The 18,658-nt window shown below is 40.9% G+C and overlaps 2 protein-coding genes across 2 annotated transcripts; both read right to left on the bottom strand.

Moving 5' to 3' along the window:
- Positions 1–2,196: 2,196 nt before the first annotated feature.
- On the bottom strand, positions 2,197–2,925 carry LOC138898944 (uncharacterized). The gene is made up of 2 exons (XM_070185054.1): positions 2,661–2,925; positions 2,197–2,546 (listed from the first exon to the last, which is right to left on the bottom strand). Exons 1-2 carry the CDS (start codon positions 2,923–2,925, stop codon positions 2,197–2,199), a joined length of 615 nt encoding a protein of 204 aa, XP_070041155.1.
- Positions 2,926–17,716: 14,791 nt separating this feature from the next.
- LOC138898943 (uncharacterized mitochondrial protein AtMg00860-like) lies at positions 17,717–18,151 on the bottom strand. Its single transcript, XM_070185053.1, has one exon. The coding sequence runs from the start codon at positions 18,149–18,151 to the stop codon at positions 17,717–17,719; it is 435 nt and encodes a 144-aa protein (XP_070041154.1).
- Positions 18,152–18,658: the final 507 nt, after the last annotated feature.

The raw sequence follows: 18,658 nt of genomic DNA, 5'->3' as shown, positions 1-18,658 counted from the left end.
TGCATGTACAATGTGTGATATCATAGCTCAAATAAGGCAATTGCATCACAAATATAGCAATTAGCAGGTTAAATCATGATATTAAACTCTATTTAACCTCAAACATGGTTCAAATAACTCATAACAGGGTTACAAATATAAGAACCATCACAGCATGAAGCATAACAAGCAATTCGAGGCATGTCATAGCATAAACATTATCCCAAGCATGGATAGCACACTGGTACATGCATATGGTCTCAATCCTGGCACATATGTGTCACCCATAGCACGTAGCTATCAAAAATAACTCAGGAAACTAGTGCCTCAACCAAGTTTGGGTAAGATACTTACCTCAAGCAAGCCAAATCAATCCTCTAATAAGCTCTTCCTGCGTGAATCAACCTCTGGACGACTCGAATATAGCCAAAATAACTTAATGTCATCAATAAGAGCCATAGGAAAAAAAATTCAAATGATAAAGCTAAGATCTTGAATCAATTATGCATAGTCAACCCCAGGCTCGCACCTCGGAACCTAACAAAACTCACAAATTTCGAACACCCATTCCGATAGGAGTTCAAATATATGTGTTCACCCAATTATAAACCTCAAATCGACCCTCAAATCATCAAATCTCACTCTCCAAAATTATAGTCCAAAAACCCTCAAATCTCACCTTTAATTCATATAAATTGGCGTAATAATTTATGGGTAATCAATATCTAACACCAAAATCAAGTAAGAATTACTTATCCCTTCAATTGTGATTAGGGGTGGCAAACGAGCGGGTCAGATCGGATATGAGCGGGTCGAAAATGGGTAATTCAAAAAATAGATAAATTATCTGACCTGACTCATATGTAATCCGGTAAAAATTGGGTTACCCGGCGGATAATATGGATATTCATATTATCCATGGCTTCTTGAATATGATATTTGGGAGAATTCCTAGTCTCCCAAATTTGAGGAACCCCCAACTTGAGGCTTTACAAATGTAAAAGTTAAAACCATTAGTTATCCATTGATTATCCATTTGTTTATCCATTTTCTAAGTGGATAATATGGTTCTTATCCATATTCGACCCATTTTTAAAAAGTTTATTTTTCAACCTATTTTTTAATGAATAATATGGTTGGATAAGTGTTTTATTTTAACCATTTTGCCACCTCTAATTATGATGAAAAGCTCTCCAAATATTGCCCCTAGCCGAGCTTCACAACTCCAAAAATGAGAAAAATGACCAAATTCTCGATATTAATAATCTTCCCAACTAAATCGTATATGCGATCGACTGTGTCATATCTGCGATACTGCATCTGCGGGAAATTCATCTCAGATGCGAAAATAACTTAGTCCCCGACAAGCCGCTTTTGCGGACACCAAGCCGCATATGTGGCTCTACTTCTGCGGAAGCTCCTTCGTACCTACAATTGCGCACCTACGCTCCACAGTCCACACCTGCGAACCCAGCCTTTCCAGCCCATCTTCATATCTGCGACCATCTTGACCACTTCTACGGTCACGCACCTACGGCCCTTCCTCCACAAGTGCGAAAGCACTATAAATCAAATGCCTTCAGCAATGCAACTAAGTCCAAGAATGATCTAACACAATCTAAAACACACCCGATCCCCTCGGGGCCCCTCAAAACACACCAACCAATCCCAAAACATAACACAGACCTACGCGAGGCCCCAAATCACATCAAACAACATCAAAACCATGAATCGCCCTTCAATTCCAACCTAATAAAACTAGTGAACTTCCAACTTCTAATTCTCGTGCCAAACCATAACAAATCAACTCGGAATGACCTCAAATTTTGCATAAAAGTCCCAAAGGGCACAACGGGCCTATACCAACTCCTGGAACAAAAATTCGAGCCTGATAACAACAAAGTCAACTCCCAGTCAAACCTATCAACCTTCCAAATCTTCACCTTTCCAACTTTCGCCAATTAGAACCAAATCAACCTATGGACCTCTAAATCCAAATCTGGATGTACGCCTAAGTCCAAAATTACCATACAAAGCTATTGGAATCATCAAAATACTATTCCGAAGTAGTCTATACAAAATGCAAACTCCGGTCAACTCTTACAACTTAAGCATCCAATCTTAGTACTAAGTATCCCAATTCACTCCAAAACTTCTCTGAAACCAAACCAACCACCCCGGCAAGTCCCATAATCACAATTGCACATATGTGAAGCATCAAATAGGGGGAACATGGCTAAAATACTCAAAATAACCAGCTGATCGTGACATTCTCCCCCTCGTAAACAAACGTTCATCTTCGAACGAGTCTAGAATCATACCTGGAGTCTCAAAAAGGTGAAGATATTTGCTCCACATCTCGTTCTCAACCTCCCAAGTAGCCTCCTCAACCGGCTGACCTCTCCAATGAACCTTTACTGGTTCTATATTTTTCGACCTCAACTTTCGAACCTGACGATCTAAAATGGCCACTGACTCCACAACATAAGTCAAATCCTCGTCTAACTGCACCATGCTGAAGTCCAAAAAATGTGATGGATCCCCATAATACTCCTGAGCATAGAAACCTAAAACACTAGGTGAAGTCTCGATAGACTAGGTGGCAAGGCAAGTTTGTAGGCCACCTCTCCAACTCTCTCGAGCACCTTAAAAAGGGCCAATGTACCTAGGTCTCAACTTACCCTTCTTCTCAAACCACATCACTCCCTTAATGGGTGAAACACTAAGTAGAACCTTATCCCCCACCATATATGCAATATCATGAGCCTTCCTGTCAACATGACTCTTATGCCTGGACTGCGTTGTACGAAGTCGTTCCTGAATCAACTTCACCATCTCCAAAGCATCACGGACCAAATTAGTGTCCAACAACCTAGCCTCCACAGGCTCAAACCAACCAACCGTAGAATGACATTGCCGCCCATATAAGGCCTTATAAGGAGCCATCTAGATATCGATTGATAGTTGTTGTTGTAGACGATCTCTACTAACGGAAGAAACCGATCTCATGGCCCTCCGAAATCCATGACACAAGCACATAACATGTCCTCCAAAATCTGAATAGTGCTTGAACTGCCCGTCCATCTGGGGTGAAATGTCGTACTCATCCCGACCTATGTGCCCAACTCACGTTGCGTTGCTCTCCAAAAATGCGATATAATTTGCGTGCCTCAATTCGAGATAATAGACACGTGAACACCATAAAGGTGAACAATCTCCCGAATATAGATATGAGCTAGCTACTCTGAAGAATAGGTAGTCGTGACCGGAATGAAGTGTGCAGACTTGGTTAGTCTGACCATAATGACCCACTCTGCATCAAATCATTTCAAGGTCCATGGAAGACCAACTACAAAATCTATAGTGATACGCTCCCACTTCTAATCAAGAATATCAAGCCTCTGAAGAAAACCATCAGGTCTCTGATGCTCGTACTTCATCTGCTGACAGGTCAAACATCGAGAAACATACTCAATAATATCCTTCTTCATCCTCCGCTAGCAATAGTGCTTCCTCAAATCATAGTACATCTTCATGTTCCCCAGATTAATGAAATACCGCGAATAATGGTCCTCCTTAAGAATTAACTCTAGCAACCCATTCATATTTGAAACATAGATCCGACCATGTAGCCTCAGCACCCCATCATTAGCGATAGTAACCTCACTATCATCACTGTACTACAATGTGTCCCTCGAGACAAGCAAGTGGGGATCATCATATTGACGTACCTTGATGCGCTTAAACAAGCATGAGCATGATACAACACAAGCCAGAACTCTGTTGGACTCCAAAATATCCAATCTCATGAACCGATTGTCCAAATCCTAAACATCCAATGCTAACGGTCTCCCCCCAACTGGTATATAAGAAAGACTCCTCATGCTCTCCGCCTTCCTACTCAAAGAATCAGCCACCATATTGGCCAGTCCTAGATGATAAAGCATGGTGATATCATAGTCTTTTAGTAGCTCAAACCATCTTTGTTTCCTCAAGTACAGATCCTATTGGTTGAATAAGTGCTGGAGACTCATGTGATCCGTGAACATCTCACAAGACACGCCATAGAGATAATGCCTCTAAATCCTGAGCACGTGAACAATGGTTACATATCCATGCCCAATCCACACTTAAAAATGTGTGGAAACGATCGTTAGAAGAATAGTATCCAATAATCAGTCGGGATCGATTTCCTCAGGGAGTTAAATGTGGGTGTTAGGGTGTACAGTTGATGATTGTACAAGAAATAGCTCAATTAAGCTTCCAAACAAGATGGTTTTGTAATTTACCTCTACAATTTATACAAACAATGATTAACTAGAGAAAAGAAACTAGAGAATGAGTAATTATTTTTGTTGTTTTTCAAATGGGTAAAATTCCTACGGATGTATCCTTCACCTAGGTGTTAGCCTAATGGGTTATTTACGATAATACTTGTTTTAGTGATTGAGCTCTCAACTCTAAGTTACCCACTCAATACCTCTCGATCATAAAGTGATTTTGCCCAATTGGCTTTCTCAAGCCCCATTGAGTATCAAGACAAATAGTTGATATGAGCTCAAGTCGGGTTTTCCCTATATCTAGTTCAAACCCTTTAGTTAGGCTAGTCAAAATCTTAACTAGCCCTATTTTTTGTTAGCCAAGTTTCCTAGGCTAGGTCCCTCTTTCTCAAGTAAGAACCAAGTCAAAAAGGCAAGAATCAATGTTTGCAATCATTAATTCTAGAAATAATACATGAACAAGGCTAAATAACAAACACTCATTCATAAACAAGCATTAGATTAATTACCTATAAGGTTTACACACTAGGGTTGGGTCACAACCTTAAAAAACATCTAGCTACTCATAATAAAAATGGAAGAAATAAAGAAGAAACATTAATTAAAGCCAAAATATTAAAATGATAAACTAATGTATTTTTAACCCAAATTGGTCACAAATTACCAAAAGTGACCAATTTGTAAACTACAACATCTACAACCAAAAAACTACCAAATTTGCCCTAAAAAGTGATTCCCGTCTAATTCGCTGACAAAAATGTCCTTCGGGAAGTTCGGCAGTCCCACAATTCCATGTGCGGTCTGCACTTTACTTGGTTCTGCAGGTTGAGGAATTTGGCAGCCGTACAATTTGGTCTACGGCTGCACTTTAGCTTCTGTGGCTTCACTTTTCCTTCTACGGCTACACTCTTGGCAAGGCTTCGTACTTGGTCATTTTGCAAATTCCTTGAACTTTATGAATTCTTGGCAGTGCAACCATGTTTTGAGGCCGCACAAATTATATGCGGTACGCACTTTGAATCAATCATCATTTAAGCATCAACACCAGATCTGCAGCCGCATAGAGAATTTTGTGGTCCGCACTTTCTTCTGCGGAATGCACTTTTTGCCTGCTGCGCTCCTTCTTGCCTTATGAGCCGGATCACTCCTTTTTAAGTTAGATTTCTTCAATAAAGTCCAATTCTCCAACATTCCTACAATTTGCACAATTTCATTAGTTTTGGGAAGAGAAGTCAACACTTTAGGACTAAAACTAAAGCAAGAAGGTACTAATAAGTGGTTAAAATCCACACTTATCAACTTGCACAAACTTAAGTCTTTGCTTGCCCTCAAGCAAATAGATTAGTTCCCACCTCCTCTGAGTGAAAGGTCATTTCATAGAGTCAACGATAAGCCATTCATACTCAGTTGTGACCAATAATTACCCACAATACTCATGCATTTTCAACAAGGTGAAAAATCACATATTATGCATATATAGTTCTAATGTGACATTTGAGCTTCAAGAACTGACTTTATTCATCAAGGACTCTTGTTCTATCATGTAGATCACGGAGGACTCCAAACTCTTCCTCCTCTATCTTCCATTTGCCAAGCTCACTTCAAGAGTTAGCACTCAATTTTTAGATCAATGAAAGGTTCACTCTTCTCTCACAAAAGAATGTCACAAGTAAGACTTCAAGTACCATAGGATTCCCCCTCATGTAGATCACTACTAATGTAAGCTTACTCAGTTCAAAATCTAGTAGGACTTCTTTCGGGTTGTAGTGAAGGCTTTTGGATTGGGGTAGGATACCATATGGGTAAGTGGTTACACCCTTCCTTAAGCACTCCACATTTTCATTTCTTGGCTCACATTTACCAACTCTTAGAGGCATTTTCTTTTTTATTTTTTATTCTTTTTCTTTTCTTGCCTTCTCTTTTCATAGATATCATTTCTTTCCTCTTTTTGGTGACTTGATACCTCTTTCAAATTCCTTAACTATCCCCCTAAACTTATGACTTGAGCCACTTATTTCACAAGAGTGTTAAGGAATGTCTGGGTACCAAGAGAGGATTATGACAAAACGGGTAAAGGCTTATAGCATGGTTACCAAATGAGAAAGGCTAAAGTCTCAAAGGGGGTTGACTAGGGATAACAACATTGGTTGGAAATAGAAAGCTCAAATGGACCAAGGAAAGCCTACAATCATTTCCCAAACCAAGCAAACTTAGGATTTCGCCTTGAAGCACATTCGAGGTTAGTTCTAGACCATTCGTGTGGATACTTGGACTAGAAACGAAAAATCACCCCACCCCTCATGAAACTAGACCGTAAAAGAGGATAGAGTCAAGAGCCTACAAAAACCACAATCAAGTTAAAGATCACTATGGTCCAATAAACCACTAAACGTTTATCAAAGTCAACTCAAGAGTCTCAAAGTCACTAACTAGAGCTATTTTCTTTCCAAAACCTTGTTTCAAACCATAAACACATAGTTAAGAGTGTTGGTGCCAAATGAAGCATGAATAACTCTTTTTCGAGAAAGACTTGATTAGGGATTTTATTCATTACAATTACTATTATTATTACCTAAACACAAAAACGGACTCATTCCCTTAAGAAGGTTGTCACACCATCCATCCTCGGGAAGAGTCACTTGGTTCACACAAAACTAACATTGGAAAGAACCGTGGAATTAAGAAAACCAAAGGCTTATTATCTATACTACTACGAAAAACATGAAAGCTACTAACATAAAAAAAAAGCTACTAACAAAACAAAAATCAAAGTAAACAATTAAAGAAACTAATGAAATAAATAACTAACTATAGATAGATAAACTAAAAATAAGAAAAGAGACAGAATTATCCAATTATTACAGTCCAAATGTATCCAAATGTGCCAATAAAATAAACTCCACTCCCCAAAATAAAAGTAAGCATTGTCCCCAATGCTTAAAAAAATAAGAGTGAAAAGAGAGAGGGCAAAGAAACTCCCTAAATATCCTTGGACATCTCAGTGTTCGCAACAGCATTGACTCCCGTTGGCTCAGCCAAGTTTATCTCATCATCATATCTGGAAGTATCGAGAGTAGCAAACATCGCACGCACTGCGTCAGCAGTGTCGGTAGCAAGGCATGGCTCATCCGACTAGCGAGCTGGTGCAACCGGTGCAGATGGATCTGGGGTGGACTGGTCTGGGTCAAGAAGCATGTCAAATGGTAAATAATCAGTTGTCGCAAGTCGGGTCACCTCTTTCCTAATCTTATCAACTGACTTCTTGCTGCACTGGGACTTTCTTAGCTTCATCACTTCTTTGGTGAAGTCCTCAATAACTGACCCATGATGTACCAGAGTGTCCATGATGAACTTCTAGCAGCTTCTCATCATGGTCAATAGAAACTTGCGGTGCCTGTGTGGATGACTGCCCTACAACAGTACTAGATACCTTAAATAGCTTTGAAGTAGCTGCCTGTATCCAGTTGTTGAGACTCACCAATGTCTGAGAGACTTGCAAAGTAGATAGTGGGGCTGTAGGCATAGGCACCGACCTCGGAACTAGAGAAGGGGCTGCTCTGGGGGCTGTGGTAGGGGCTGTGGATAGAGCTAAAGATAGTGGCGGAGGCATAGCAGCTGTACTAGAAGAGGGCTCAACTGATGTAGATGGAATGTCGTTGTGTCATAAACTACCACTGTCAGCTCATCAGACTGTCCTGTAGTGCTAGAAGGCTGATCTCTCTTCTTCCGGTTGGTCGGATCCATCAATGAGTACCACTCAAATGGCTTCTTCAGCTTCACCTTTATATCAAATGTTCTTAGCTCTACCTTTGCATCAGTAAGGTACTCTGTGATAGTGCTGGGATAGGCGTAAGCCGTGTTGCTCTGTTGTGCTACCAATGAGATATTGGCTGACATCACGGCACCCACATTAATCGGGTACCCGTCCATGATAGAAGCCACTGGAACTGCACGGGGAATTGGAAAGATGTTCTCATTCTTGCTTGGGTCAAGCATGCTACACACAAATGTCTGCCAACATTTTGCCTCAAAACTCAGTGTGTTCCACTGAATGAGAACCTAGCAGTGATCCATGGTAGAGATGGTTCCTGTGGTGCTAATATCTCAACAAGCCATGGACGGACTTTTTCTTTCAAAGCCAACTTTGCTAGGTACTTTTTTGTCTCTAAGTCCTCAAAATTCAAGTACGCGTTCAGCGTGTGCTGATCAAACCTCACCTTAAGGTTGCGTACTTTGGTCACCTTTGTCCCCTTGCGGATGTGTGAAATGTTGGCGTAGAACTCGCGGACAAGGTGCTCCTTGGCATCTATGACTCTCTCAGTGAACAACATCCAACCCTTCCTTGATCTTAACTACCTCAACACGGCAGGGTTGTATCTATCTAGATCCTTCAATAGAAACTACCTCCCATGCATCAATGATCTTGCTGACCACCATATCCGAAAATTAGTGAAAGCGGCCAAACTAACAAATTTATCTTCCCATATCTCCTTCTTCTTTGACCTCTCAAAAGCAGTGTATGTACCCTCTCCCCCTCTACCATCATTAGGGACATCCTGAGCATTCTATGCATCTGACTCTGGAACAGCTGCTGGCTTGGAAGCCTGGCTAGCACTTTTTGAACCCTTGAAAGTGCTGTGAGATGACGAAGCCACATCTATGGGCTCAGATCGCCCATGTGGCCTGAACTGTGCATCTTCCTGCTCCTCCAGAATAGACACGGAGTTGCCCTCAGAAACTTCCCTAGACGAGACATAACAGCTAGACTCAGAGAGGTCTGCACCCCTCCCTCTGCCTGTTGTGGCCTTCTTCCTGATGGTTTTGGGTGAACTGAGGGGCAAGCTACCTCTGCCTCAACCCCTAGAAGAGTCACCTCTACCTTTTGCAGTTTTGTCGCGGCCTCACAATCCAGCTATTGTCTGTATCAAAACAAAGAGGGTTGTTAGTTGCAAGTCATCATTCAACACATTTAAGGCTCATGTAGGCAAGGGAGAATAGTATGGGCATAGTACGATTACTATAATTTACATGCTACAGGAAAATGGGAACTGCAGGCCGCACATTTCTGATGCGCGGCTGCGAAAAGGGAGTGCGGACCGCATAATTACAAGTACGGTCGCGCGTCTGACAAAAATGTTTAGAGGCTCAAGTCCCCCTTTTCTGAAGACAATGCAATGGTCTTTCTGTGGCTGCAAAATTCATCTGCGGTCCGCCGAATTTAAAGTGCGATCCGCACATTTGTTATCCCGAGAAGTAGATCTCTGATAGACAATGCGGACCTAAGTGCGTCCTCTCTTAGAATTCTGTGGTCCGCACAATTTAAGTGCGACCACAGAAGCACTTGCCTTCACCAAATTCCCAGATTAACTAAACTGTAGACTACACAAATTCAAGTACGGCCGCAGATTTCACATTTCACGAACAATAGTTTTTTCACTTAGATGTTTTTTTCAATTACTTGTACAAATCAATATGGCAACATGGTATACACATCAAATCTCACTAACCCAACCCATTAGAGCATGTATTAACAACTACCCAATATAGATCTACCCCACATGAACACATGGATGAACTCTAATAACAGATGGCCTAAAAACAAACTAAAATTTCAAAAATTAAACTAACACAAAGTTTAACATGAAGTGAAGCATACCAGATAAAGTGAGTGCATTGGGTGTGTAAGCACAGGAAGGTGTGTGTGGTGGACAGTGAAAATCTCTCAGTAAAACTTGCAAAGCAACAGTGATTGTAAGGAGGGTGAAAAGTGTAAAATGAAATCAAAACTCCTATTTATACTTAGAGTCATTGAGAGGGAAAACGACAGAGTGCGGCTGCACAAATTCAAATGCGGTCTGCACTCTTTCACCTATGCCTGACTTCTCTGATCCTCGTGTGGGGTCCGCAAATATTTTAGTATGGTAACAGATTAGTCCCGCTCTGACAGCCTCAAACTTCAGAGAGTTTGCATTTTCACACTTTGGCAAGCTTCCAATTGTGCGGTCCGCATGTGAAATATGTGTCCACACAACCATTTCTCTGGTGGCAGACAAAATTATGCGGTATGCACAATTAAAGTGTGGTCCGCAGTTCCTTCAACACTTAGCCATATTAGTTCCACCCTTCTTGCGTGTAACACTCAACCTTGTAGCACACTTCAAATCAGGTTAGAACAACAAATAACATCTAACTACAAAAGAAAAAGGAAAAGAACATGGGTTGCCTCCCAAGAAGCGCCTGATTTAACATCGCGGCAAGACGTAATTTCAAAGCATCCTCAAGTGAAGTAAACGACTGCCACCAGGTGGCTATCTCCAACCTTTCCCAAGTAGTGCTTCACCCGGTGACCATTGACTCGGAATACTTCATTGTTCTTGTTCTTCAAGTCTAATGCCCTGAAAGGTGTCGCACCAACAATTTCAAATGGGCCACTCCTCTTTGATTTTAGCTTTCTGGGAAACATCCTTAACCTTGAGTTAAACAATAATACAAGATCGTCCACCTTGAACTCTTTGTTTCAAATGTATTTGTCATGACGATATTTCATCTTTTCTTTGTACGAAGACGAACTCGCATATGCATGGTGCCAGAACTCATCCAATTCATTTAAGTATGCAACCCGCAAGTTAGCGGCTACATCTCAATCAAGATTCAATTTTTTTAAAGGCCACATTGGCTTGTGCTCTAGTTCCACCGAAAGATGACAAGCTTTCCTGAACACTAACCGGTATGGAAACATTTCGATAGTTGTTTTGTGAGTTGTCAGATAAGCCCATAACGCATCATCAAGCTTCTTGGACCAATCCGTCCGATTAGCACTTAGTGTTTTAGACAAGATACTCTTTATCTCCCGATTGGAGACTTTCACGTGCCCACTAGGTTGTGGGTGATAGGGAGTCGTGACCTTGTGAGTAACACCATACTTACTAATTAAAGTGTAAAAAGCTTTGTTGCAAAAGTGTGACCTCCCATCGCTTATGATTGCACTTGGAGTACCAAATCTAGTAAAAATATTCTTCTTTAAGAAAGCCACAACACGTCTCGCCTCATTGTTGGGTAAGGCGACGGCCTCAACCTATTTGGACACATAATCCACTGCGACCAAGATATATGTGTTTCAACAAGAACTCACAAAAGGGCCCATAAAGTCAATGCCACAAACATTGAAAATATCAATCTCTAAGATGGTTTTGAGATTCCACTGACCCATTGACATGCATTACATATTTTTACAAAATCACTTACATCCTTGTAAAGAGGAGGCCAATAGAAACCACAACTAAGAACTTTGGCCGTCGTTCTTGCTTCACCATGATGACCACCATATGATGAAGAATGACAAGCTCCAATAATATCGTCTTGCTCTTCTTTCGGTACACACCTTCTAATCACCGCATCCATACAAATATGAAAAAGTTATGGTTCATCCCAATAATAATCTTGACAATCTCTCTTGAGCTTCTTTCTTTGGTTTGAAGAGAACTCATCCGGAATGATTCCACTCACAAGAAAATTTTCTAAGTCCGCAAACCATGGCACCTATTTCTTTGAAATTGCAAAAAGTTGCTCATTGGGAAAGGAGTCATTGATTTCAAGGCCATCATGCGGACTCCCCTCCTCCTCCAAACGAGACAACTGGTCTGCCACTTGGTTTTCACTACCTTTCCTAGCTTGGATATCAATATCAAATTCTTGCAACAAGAGTACCCATCTCATCAACCAGGCTTTAGAATACTTTTTGCTCATAAGATAGAGAAGCGATGCATGATCCGTGTGGACAATAACTTTAGCGCCCAACAAGTACAGGCGGAACTTCTCAATTGCGAACACAATAGCAAGGAGCTCTTTCTCCGTAACAGTATAACTGACTTGGTCACTATTCATGGTCTTACTAGTAGAGTAGACCAGATGGAAAATTTTGTTGATACGTTGCCCCAAAACAGTCCCAACCTCTATGTCACTCGCATCACACATGAGTTCAAAAGGAAAACTCCAATTGGGAGCGGTAATGATAGGAGTAGTGGTGAACTTGAGCTTCAATAGTTCAAAATCCCTCATACAATCATCATTTAAATTAAACATGGCATCCTTCTCAAGGAGCTTGCACAATGGGTTCACCAATTTAGAGAAATCTTTTATAAAAAGCCGGTAGAAACCCGCATGGCCTAGGAAACTCCGCACACCCTAGGAAACTCCGCACACCCTTCACCGAAGTCGGGGGTGGAAGCTTAGAAATCACCTCAATCTTCGCCTTGTCAACTTAAATTCCATTCCATGATATTTTATGGCCAAGTACAATACCTTCTTCAACCATAAAATGGCATTTCTCCCAATTGACCACCAAGTTGGTCTCTTCATATCTAGCCAACACTTTGTCCAAATTTGCAAGACAATCATCAAAAGAATCAGCAACCACCGAGAATTCATCCATGAAAACTTCAAGGTAGTCCTCCACTATGTCCGTGAAAATAGCCATCATACACCGTTGAAAAGTCACGGGTGCATTGCACAAACCAAATGGTATCCTCTTGAGAGAAAAAGTACCATAGGGACATGTAAAAGTTGTTTTCTCTTGATCTTCTGGAGCAATGAGAATTTGGTTGTAGCCCGAATATCTATCACAAAAGCAATAGAAAGCATGGATGGCCAATCTATCGAGCATTTGATCTAAGAAAGGAAGTGGAAAGTGATCCTTCCTTGTAACTTTGTTGAACTTGTGATAATCCATACAAACCCTCCAACCGGTCATCGTTCTTGTAGGAATCAATTCATTCTTATCATTGGTAACCACCATCATGCCCCCCTTCATTGGGACACATGAAACCAGAGAGGTTCATGAACTATCGGAGATGGGGTAGACAACCCCGGCATCCAACCACTTGATAATATCATTCTTGACAACTTCTTGCATAGCCTCATTGAGTCTTATTTGATGTTCAATGGACAGTTTAGCACCATCCTCCAACTTGATCTTTTGCATGCAAAAGGCAGGGCTTATACCCTGAATATCTGCCAAACTCCACTCAATAGCCTTCTTCATCTTTTGTAACATCGTCAATGTGGAATCAACCTGCACGTTAGTCAAACAAGAGGAAAGAATAACAGGTAAAGTAGAACAAGGGCCAAGAAATTCATACCAAAGGTGTGGAGGAAATGGCTTCAACTCCAAAGTAGCTAGCTCTTCAATAGAAGGTTTTGTAGGAGGAGTTTTCCTATTCTCAAGATCCAAGGATAATTTTCGGGGTGCATAGCTATACGACCTCATTCCTTGCAAAGAGTTCACGTATTGCATGAAACCATCCATCTCGTCATCATCAAAATTGAGAAAAATGGACTCCAACATATCACCGACATTGATTGTAGCACTTGTATCATCAATAATAACATTGGTCACTAAGTCCACAAAAGAACACACTGCATTGCTATTTGGTTGCCACATGGACTTACACACATGGAATACCACTTTTTCATCACCAACCCGGAAAGTGAGCTCTCCGGCTTCTACATCACAAAGAGCCTTACCCATAGCAAAGAAAGGTCTCCCAAGAATGATAAGCACTTCATAATCAAATTCATTATCTAGAATAACAAAGTCCGCCGGAAGAATGAATTTATCAACCCGGACCAAAACATCTTCAATCACACCCAACGGCCTCTTCATGGTACGATCGGCCATTTGCAACCTCATAGAAGTGGGTCTTGGTTGCCCAATTCCCAAAGTCTTGAAAACCAAATAGGGCATCAAATTTATACTTTCCCCAAGATCGCAAAGAGCTTTAGCAAACTCGGCACTCCCAATTATACAAGGAATTATAAAAGCACCGGGATCCTCCAAATTAGGAGCCATTGAATAAACAATTGTACTCACTTGATGAGTGACCTTAATAGTTTCAAAACTCATCGACCGCTTCTTGGTCGCAAGTTCTTTCATAAACTTTGCATAACCGGGCATTTGTTCCAAAGCTTCTACCGATGGCACAATGATTGAAAGAATCTTCATCATTGGAATGAACTTCTTGAATGGATTCTCACCATTTTGCTTGGTGAGTCTTTGAGGGTATGGAGGTGGAGGCTTAGGCAATGGTTCCTTCACCTTTTGCACTACCGGTTCCGGTATGTCAATGATGTGTTTCCTAGACAGGTTCACCTCCTCTTGAGTCTCTTCAACACTATCATCAATATCAATCTGAACTTCCTTATTTGCTTGAAAAACATTGTTTGGGATCTCTTCTTCTTGCATCACTTGGTCATCATCAACAAGTCGCCTTTCACTTGAGGAAGGTGCATTCCTTCCTCTTCCACTTCTTGTGATAACCTCCATAGCATACCCCGTATTGTTACCACCCTTTGGATTCACCACTGTGTCACTTGGTAGTGTGCCCTTAGGACGAGAATTTAGAGCTTGAGAGCTTTTCCCCATTTGAACTTTTAGATTACGGGTTGATGTGGTGTGAGAGGCAAGTTGGGCATCCGAATCGGCATTATTTTCCATCATTTACTTGAACATATTCTCAATACGTCCCATATCATTATTTGAAGAACTTGAACCATGGGAAGGATAACGAGGTGGGTTGCTTGGTTGTTGATACATTAGGGGCCTTTGAGAACCCGACCCCCGGTTACCTTGATTATTTCCCTAACCACCTTGATTGTTGCCTCCCCAATTTCCTTGGTTGTTTCCACTCCAATTTCCTTGATTGTTGTTATTATGCCAATTTCCATTGGTTGTTAGAACTCCAATTACCATGGTTATTTTGTGGTCGCCATTGTTGTTCATTTGAGCCTGCGAAGTTGTATCTTTGTCTTGAAAATTGTTCACATATTGAACTTCCTCCTCATGCTCATTATAAGAATCATCTTGATCAAAATTGCCATCATCTTGCACATAGTTCTCCACTCACGTTTGCATTTGTGGACCCTTAGTCCTTTTCTTGTTCACCAAAACATTAACTCCCTCCATAGCATGAACTTGCTTAGGAGCTTGCACTTGATTTAGTTGAGCCTTTCCTATTTGAGTCATGGTTGTTGTCAATTAGGCAATGGTTTGCCCATGGACTTGAAACTCTTTGTGGAGGTGTATCATATTCGGATCACCTTGTGGGACATTGCCCTTGGATGCCAAGCCAATGACGTCTCCGCCATCTCATCTAGAATGTCACATGCCTCCGCATAAGACATTGTCATGAAGTTTTCACCTGCTAGTTGATTCACTACACAATGGTTGGTTGTGTTAATCTAATGATAGAAGGTTTGTTGCAACATGTTATCTATCATATCATTGTTGGGACATTCCTTAACCATTGTTCTATAACATTCCCAAATTTTGTGTAGTGGTTCATTCGGTTCTTGCTTGAATGCTAAGATTTCATCCTTAAGGGTATCCATGTGTCGGAGAGAGAAAAACTTAGCAATGAACTTGGCCGCCAACTCATCCCAAGTGTGTATTGAATGGTTCGGAAAATGTTCCAACCAATCTAAAGCTTTACCCCATATAGAGAAAAGAAAAAGCCTTAGCCTCAATGCATCCTCGAAAATATTAGTTTGCTTGCTCCCCCAACATGTATCCACAAAACCTTTCAAATGTTTGTAAGCATTTTGAGTTGGTACACAGGTGAAGAATCCTCGTTGCTCAAGCAAAGTGAGCATCATGTTGGTGATTTGAAAGTTGTCCTCCCTAATACGGGGAGGGACTATTGCACTAGCACAACCTTCGTTGGGAAATATCCGGTGTTGAGCCGCTTGTGGTGGATGTGGTGGAGGTGGGGGTGGTATGGGCACATTGTCTTTTGGCATCCGGCCTTGCCGATTAGGTTGTGGCACTTGAGGTACCTCATCGAGTTGTTCCTCCTCACCATCCAAGTCCCCCAAAGGCATATTTTTGAGCTCATTGTTTGCCATGTTTGTACCTATAATTTCTTCAACAAGTTAGTAACACGGAAGGAAAACACCATTAAAAATCCCAGACAACGACGCCAAAAATTGATCCACGCTAAATCCACACTCAAAAATGAGTGAAAGAGATCGTTGGAAGAATAGTACCCAATAATGAGTCGGGGTCGATTACCTTAGGGAGTTAAATGTGGGTGTTAGGATGTACGCTTGATAAGTGTAGAAGAAATAGCTCAATTACGCTTCCAAACAAGATCTTATTGTAATTTACTTCTACAATCTATACTAACAATGATTAACTAGAGAAAAGAAACTAGAGAATAAGTAATTGTTTTTGTTGTTTTTCAAATGGGTAAAATGCCTAGTGATGTAACCTTCACCTAGGTGTTAGCCTAATGGGTTAATTACGATAACGCTGGTTTTAGTGATCGGGGTGTATTATAGCTCTCAACTCTAAGTTACCCAATCAATACCTCTCGGTCTTAGAGTGATTTTGCCCAAATTGGCTTTCTCAAGCCCAATTGGGTATCAAGTCAAACAGTTAATATGAGATCATGTCGGGTTTTCCCTATCTCTAGTTCAAACCCTTTAATTAGGCTAGTCAAAACCTTAACTAGCCCTATTTCTTGTTAGCTAAGTTTTTCTAGACTAGGTCCCTCTTTCTCAAGTAAGAACCAAGTCAAAAAGGCATGAATCAATGTTTGCAACCATTAATTATAGAAATAATACATGAACAAGGCTAAATAACAAAAACCCAATCATAAACAAGCATTAGATTAATTACCCATAAGTTTTACACATTAGGTTTGGGTCACAACCCTATAAAATCTAGCTACTCATAATAGAAATGGAAGAAAATAAAGAAGAAACACTAATTAAATCCATAGTACAAAATTAAAATGATACATTAATGTGTTTTTAACCCAAATTCGTCACAAATTTCCAAAAGTGGTAAACTACAATGGCTACAGCTCAGAAAACTACAAAACTTGCCCTAAAAAGTGATTCCCGTCTATTTATAGTGGCCCAAAATCCGTTGACAAAAATGCCCTTCGGGAGGTTCGGTGGCCGCACAATTCCATATGCGGTCCGCACTTCACTTGGTTCTGTAGGTTGTGGAATTCGGTGGCCGCTCAATTTGGTCTGCGACTGCACTTCAGCTTCTGCGGCCGCACTTTTCTTTCTGCAACTGCACTCTTGGAAAGGCTTCATACTTGGTCATTTTGCAAACTCTATGAACTTTTTGAATTCTTGTCAGTGCGACCATGTTTTGCAGTTGCACAGATTGTGTGCGGTTCGCACTTTGCTTCAATAATCATTTGAGCATCAACACCAGTTCTGTGGCCGCATAGAGAATTCTGCGGCCGTAGAATTACTTCTACGAGCCACACTTTTGGCCTGCTGCGCTCCTTCTTACCTTATAAGCTGGAACACTATTTTTTGAGTTAGATTTATTCATTAAAGTCCAATTCTCCAACTTTCTTGTAATTTGCACAATTTCATTAGTTTTGGGAACAGAAATCAACATTTTCGGACTAAAACTAAAGCAAGAAGGTACTAATAAGTGATTAAAATCCACCATTATAAGATGCTAACTCCAAATCGTGTACTGGGTAGTTCTTATCATGGGGCTTCAACTGACTCAAAGCATAAGCATTAACTCTACCCTCCTGCATCAACACACATCCAATACCAATCCATGAAGCATCATAATAGACTTTATAAGAACCGTATCCCAAAGGTAAAACAAGAACTTGAGCTGTAGTCAAGGCAGTTTTGAGCTTCTGAAAGCTCTCCTCACATTTATCAAATAACCTAAATTGGGCACCCTTCTGTGTCAATCTAGTCAATGGGGCTGCTATAGATGAAAACTCCTCCACAAAACGACGGTAATACCCAACTAAACCGAGGCAACTCCGGATCTCAATAGCAGAAGATGGTCTGGGCCAACTCTGAACTGCCTCAATCTTTTTCGGAGCCACGTTAATCCCCTCACTAGACATTACGTGGCCAAATAATGCCACCGAGTCTAACCAATACTCGCACTTGAAGAATTTAGCTTATAGCTTCTTCTCCCTCAAAGGCTAGAGCACGATCCTCAGATGCTGCTCATGATCCTCCCGAGGTGAATGAAAACTATGAAGAAGGAATCAATATAAAGTAGAAATACTTGTTCATAAAGTACATAAAAGGTTCTTGGGCATTGGTCAGCCCAAAAGACATCACTAGAAACTCATAACGACCATAGCAGGTCCTAAAAGTCGTCTTTGGAATATCTGAAGCCCGAATCTTCCACTAATGGTACCCCGATCTAAATTAATCTTTGACAATACTCTAGCACTCTCGAGCGGATCAAACAAATCGTCAATACGCGGTATTGGGTACTTGTTCTTGATAGTAACCTTTTTCAACTACCTATAGTCAATGCACATTCTCATAGAACCATATTTCTTCTTTACAAATAGTACCGGTGCACCCCAAGGTGACACGCTAGGCCTAATGAAACTCTT

Source organism: Nicotiana tomentosiformis, chromosome 9 (assembly GCF_000390325.3).
Source record: "Nicotiana tomentosiformis chromosome 9, ASM39032v3, whole genome shotgun sequence".
NCBI classification, from domain to species: Eukaryota; Viridiplantae; Streptophyta; class Magnoliopsida; order Solanales; family Solanaceae; genus Nicotiana; species Nicotiana tomentosiformis.
This window is presented reverse-complemented; position numbering and strand designations above follow the sequence as displayed.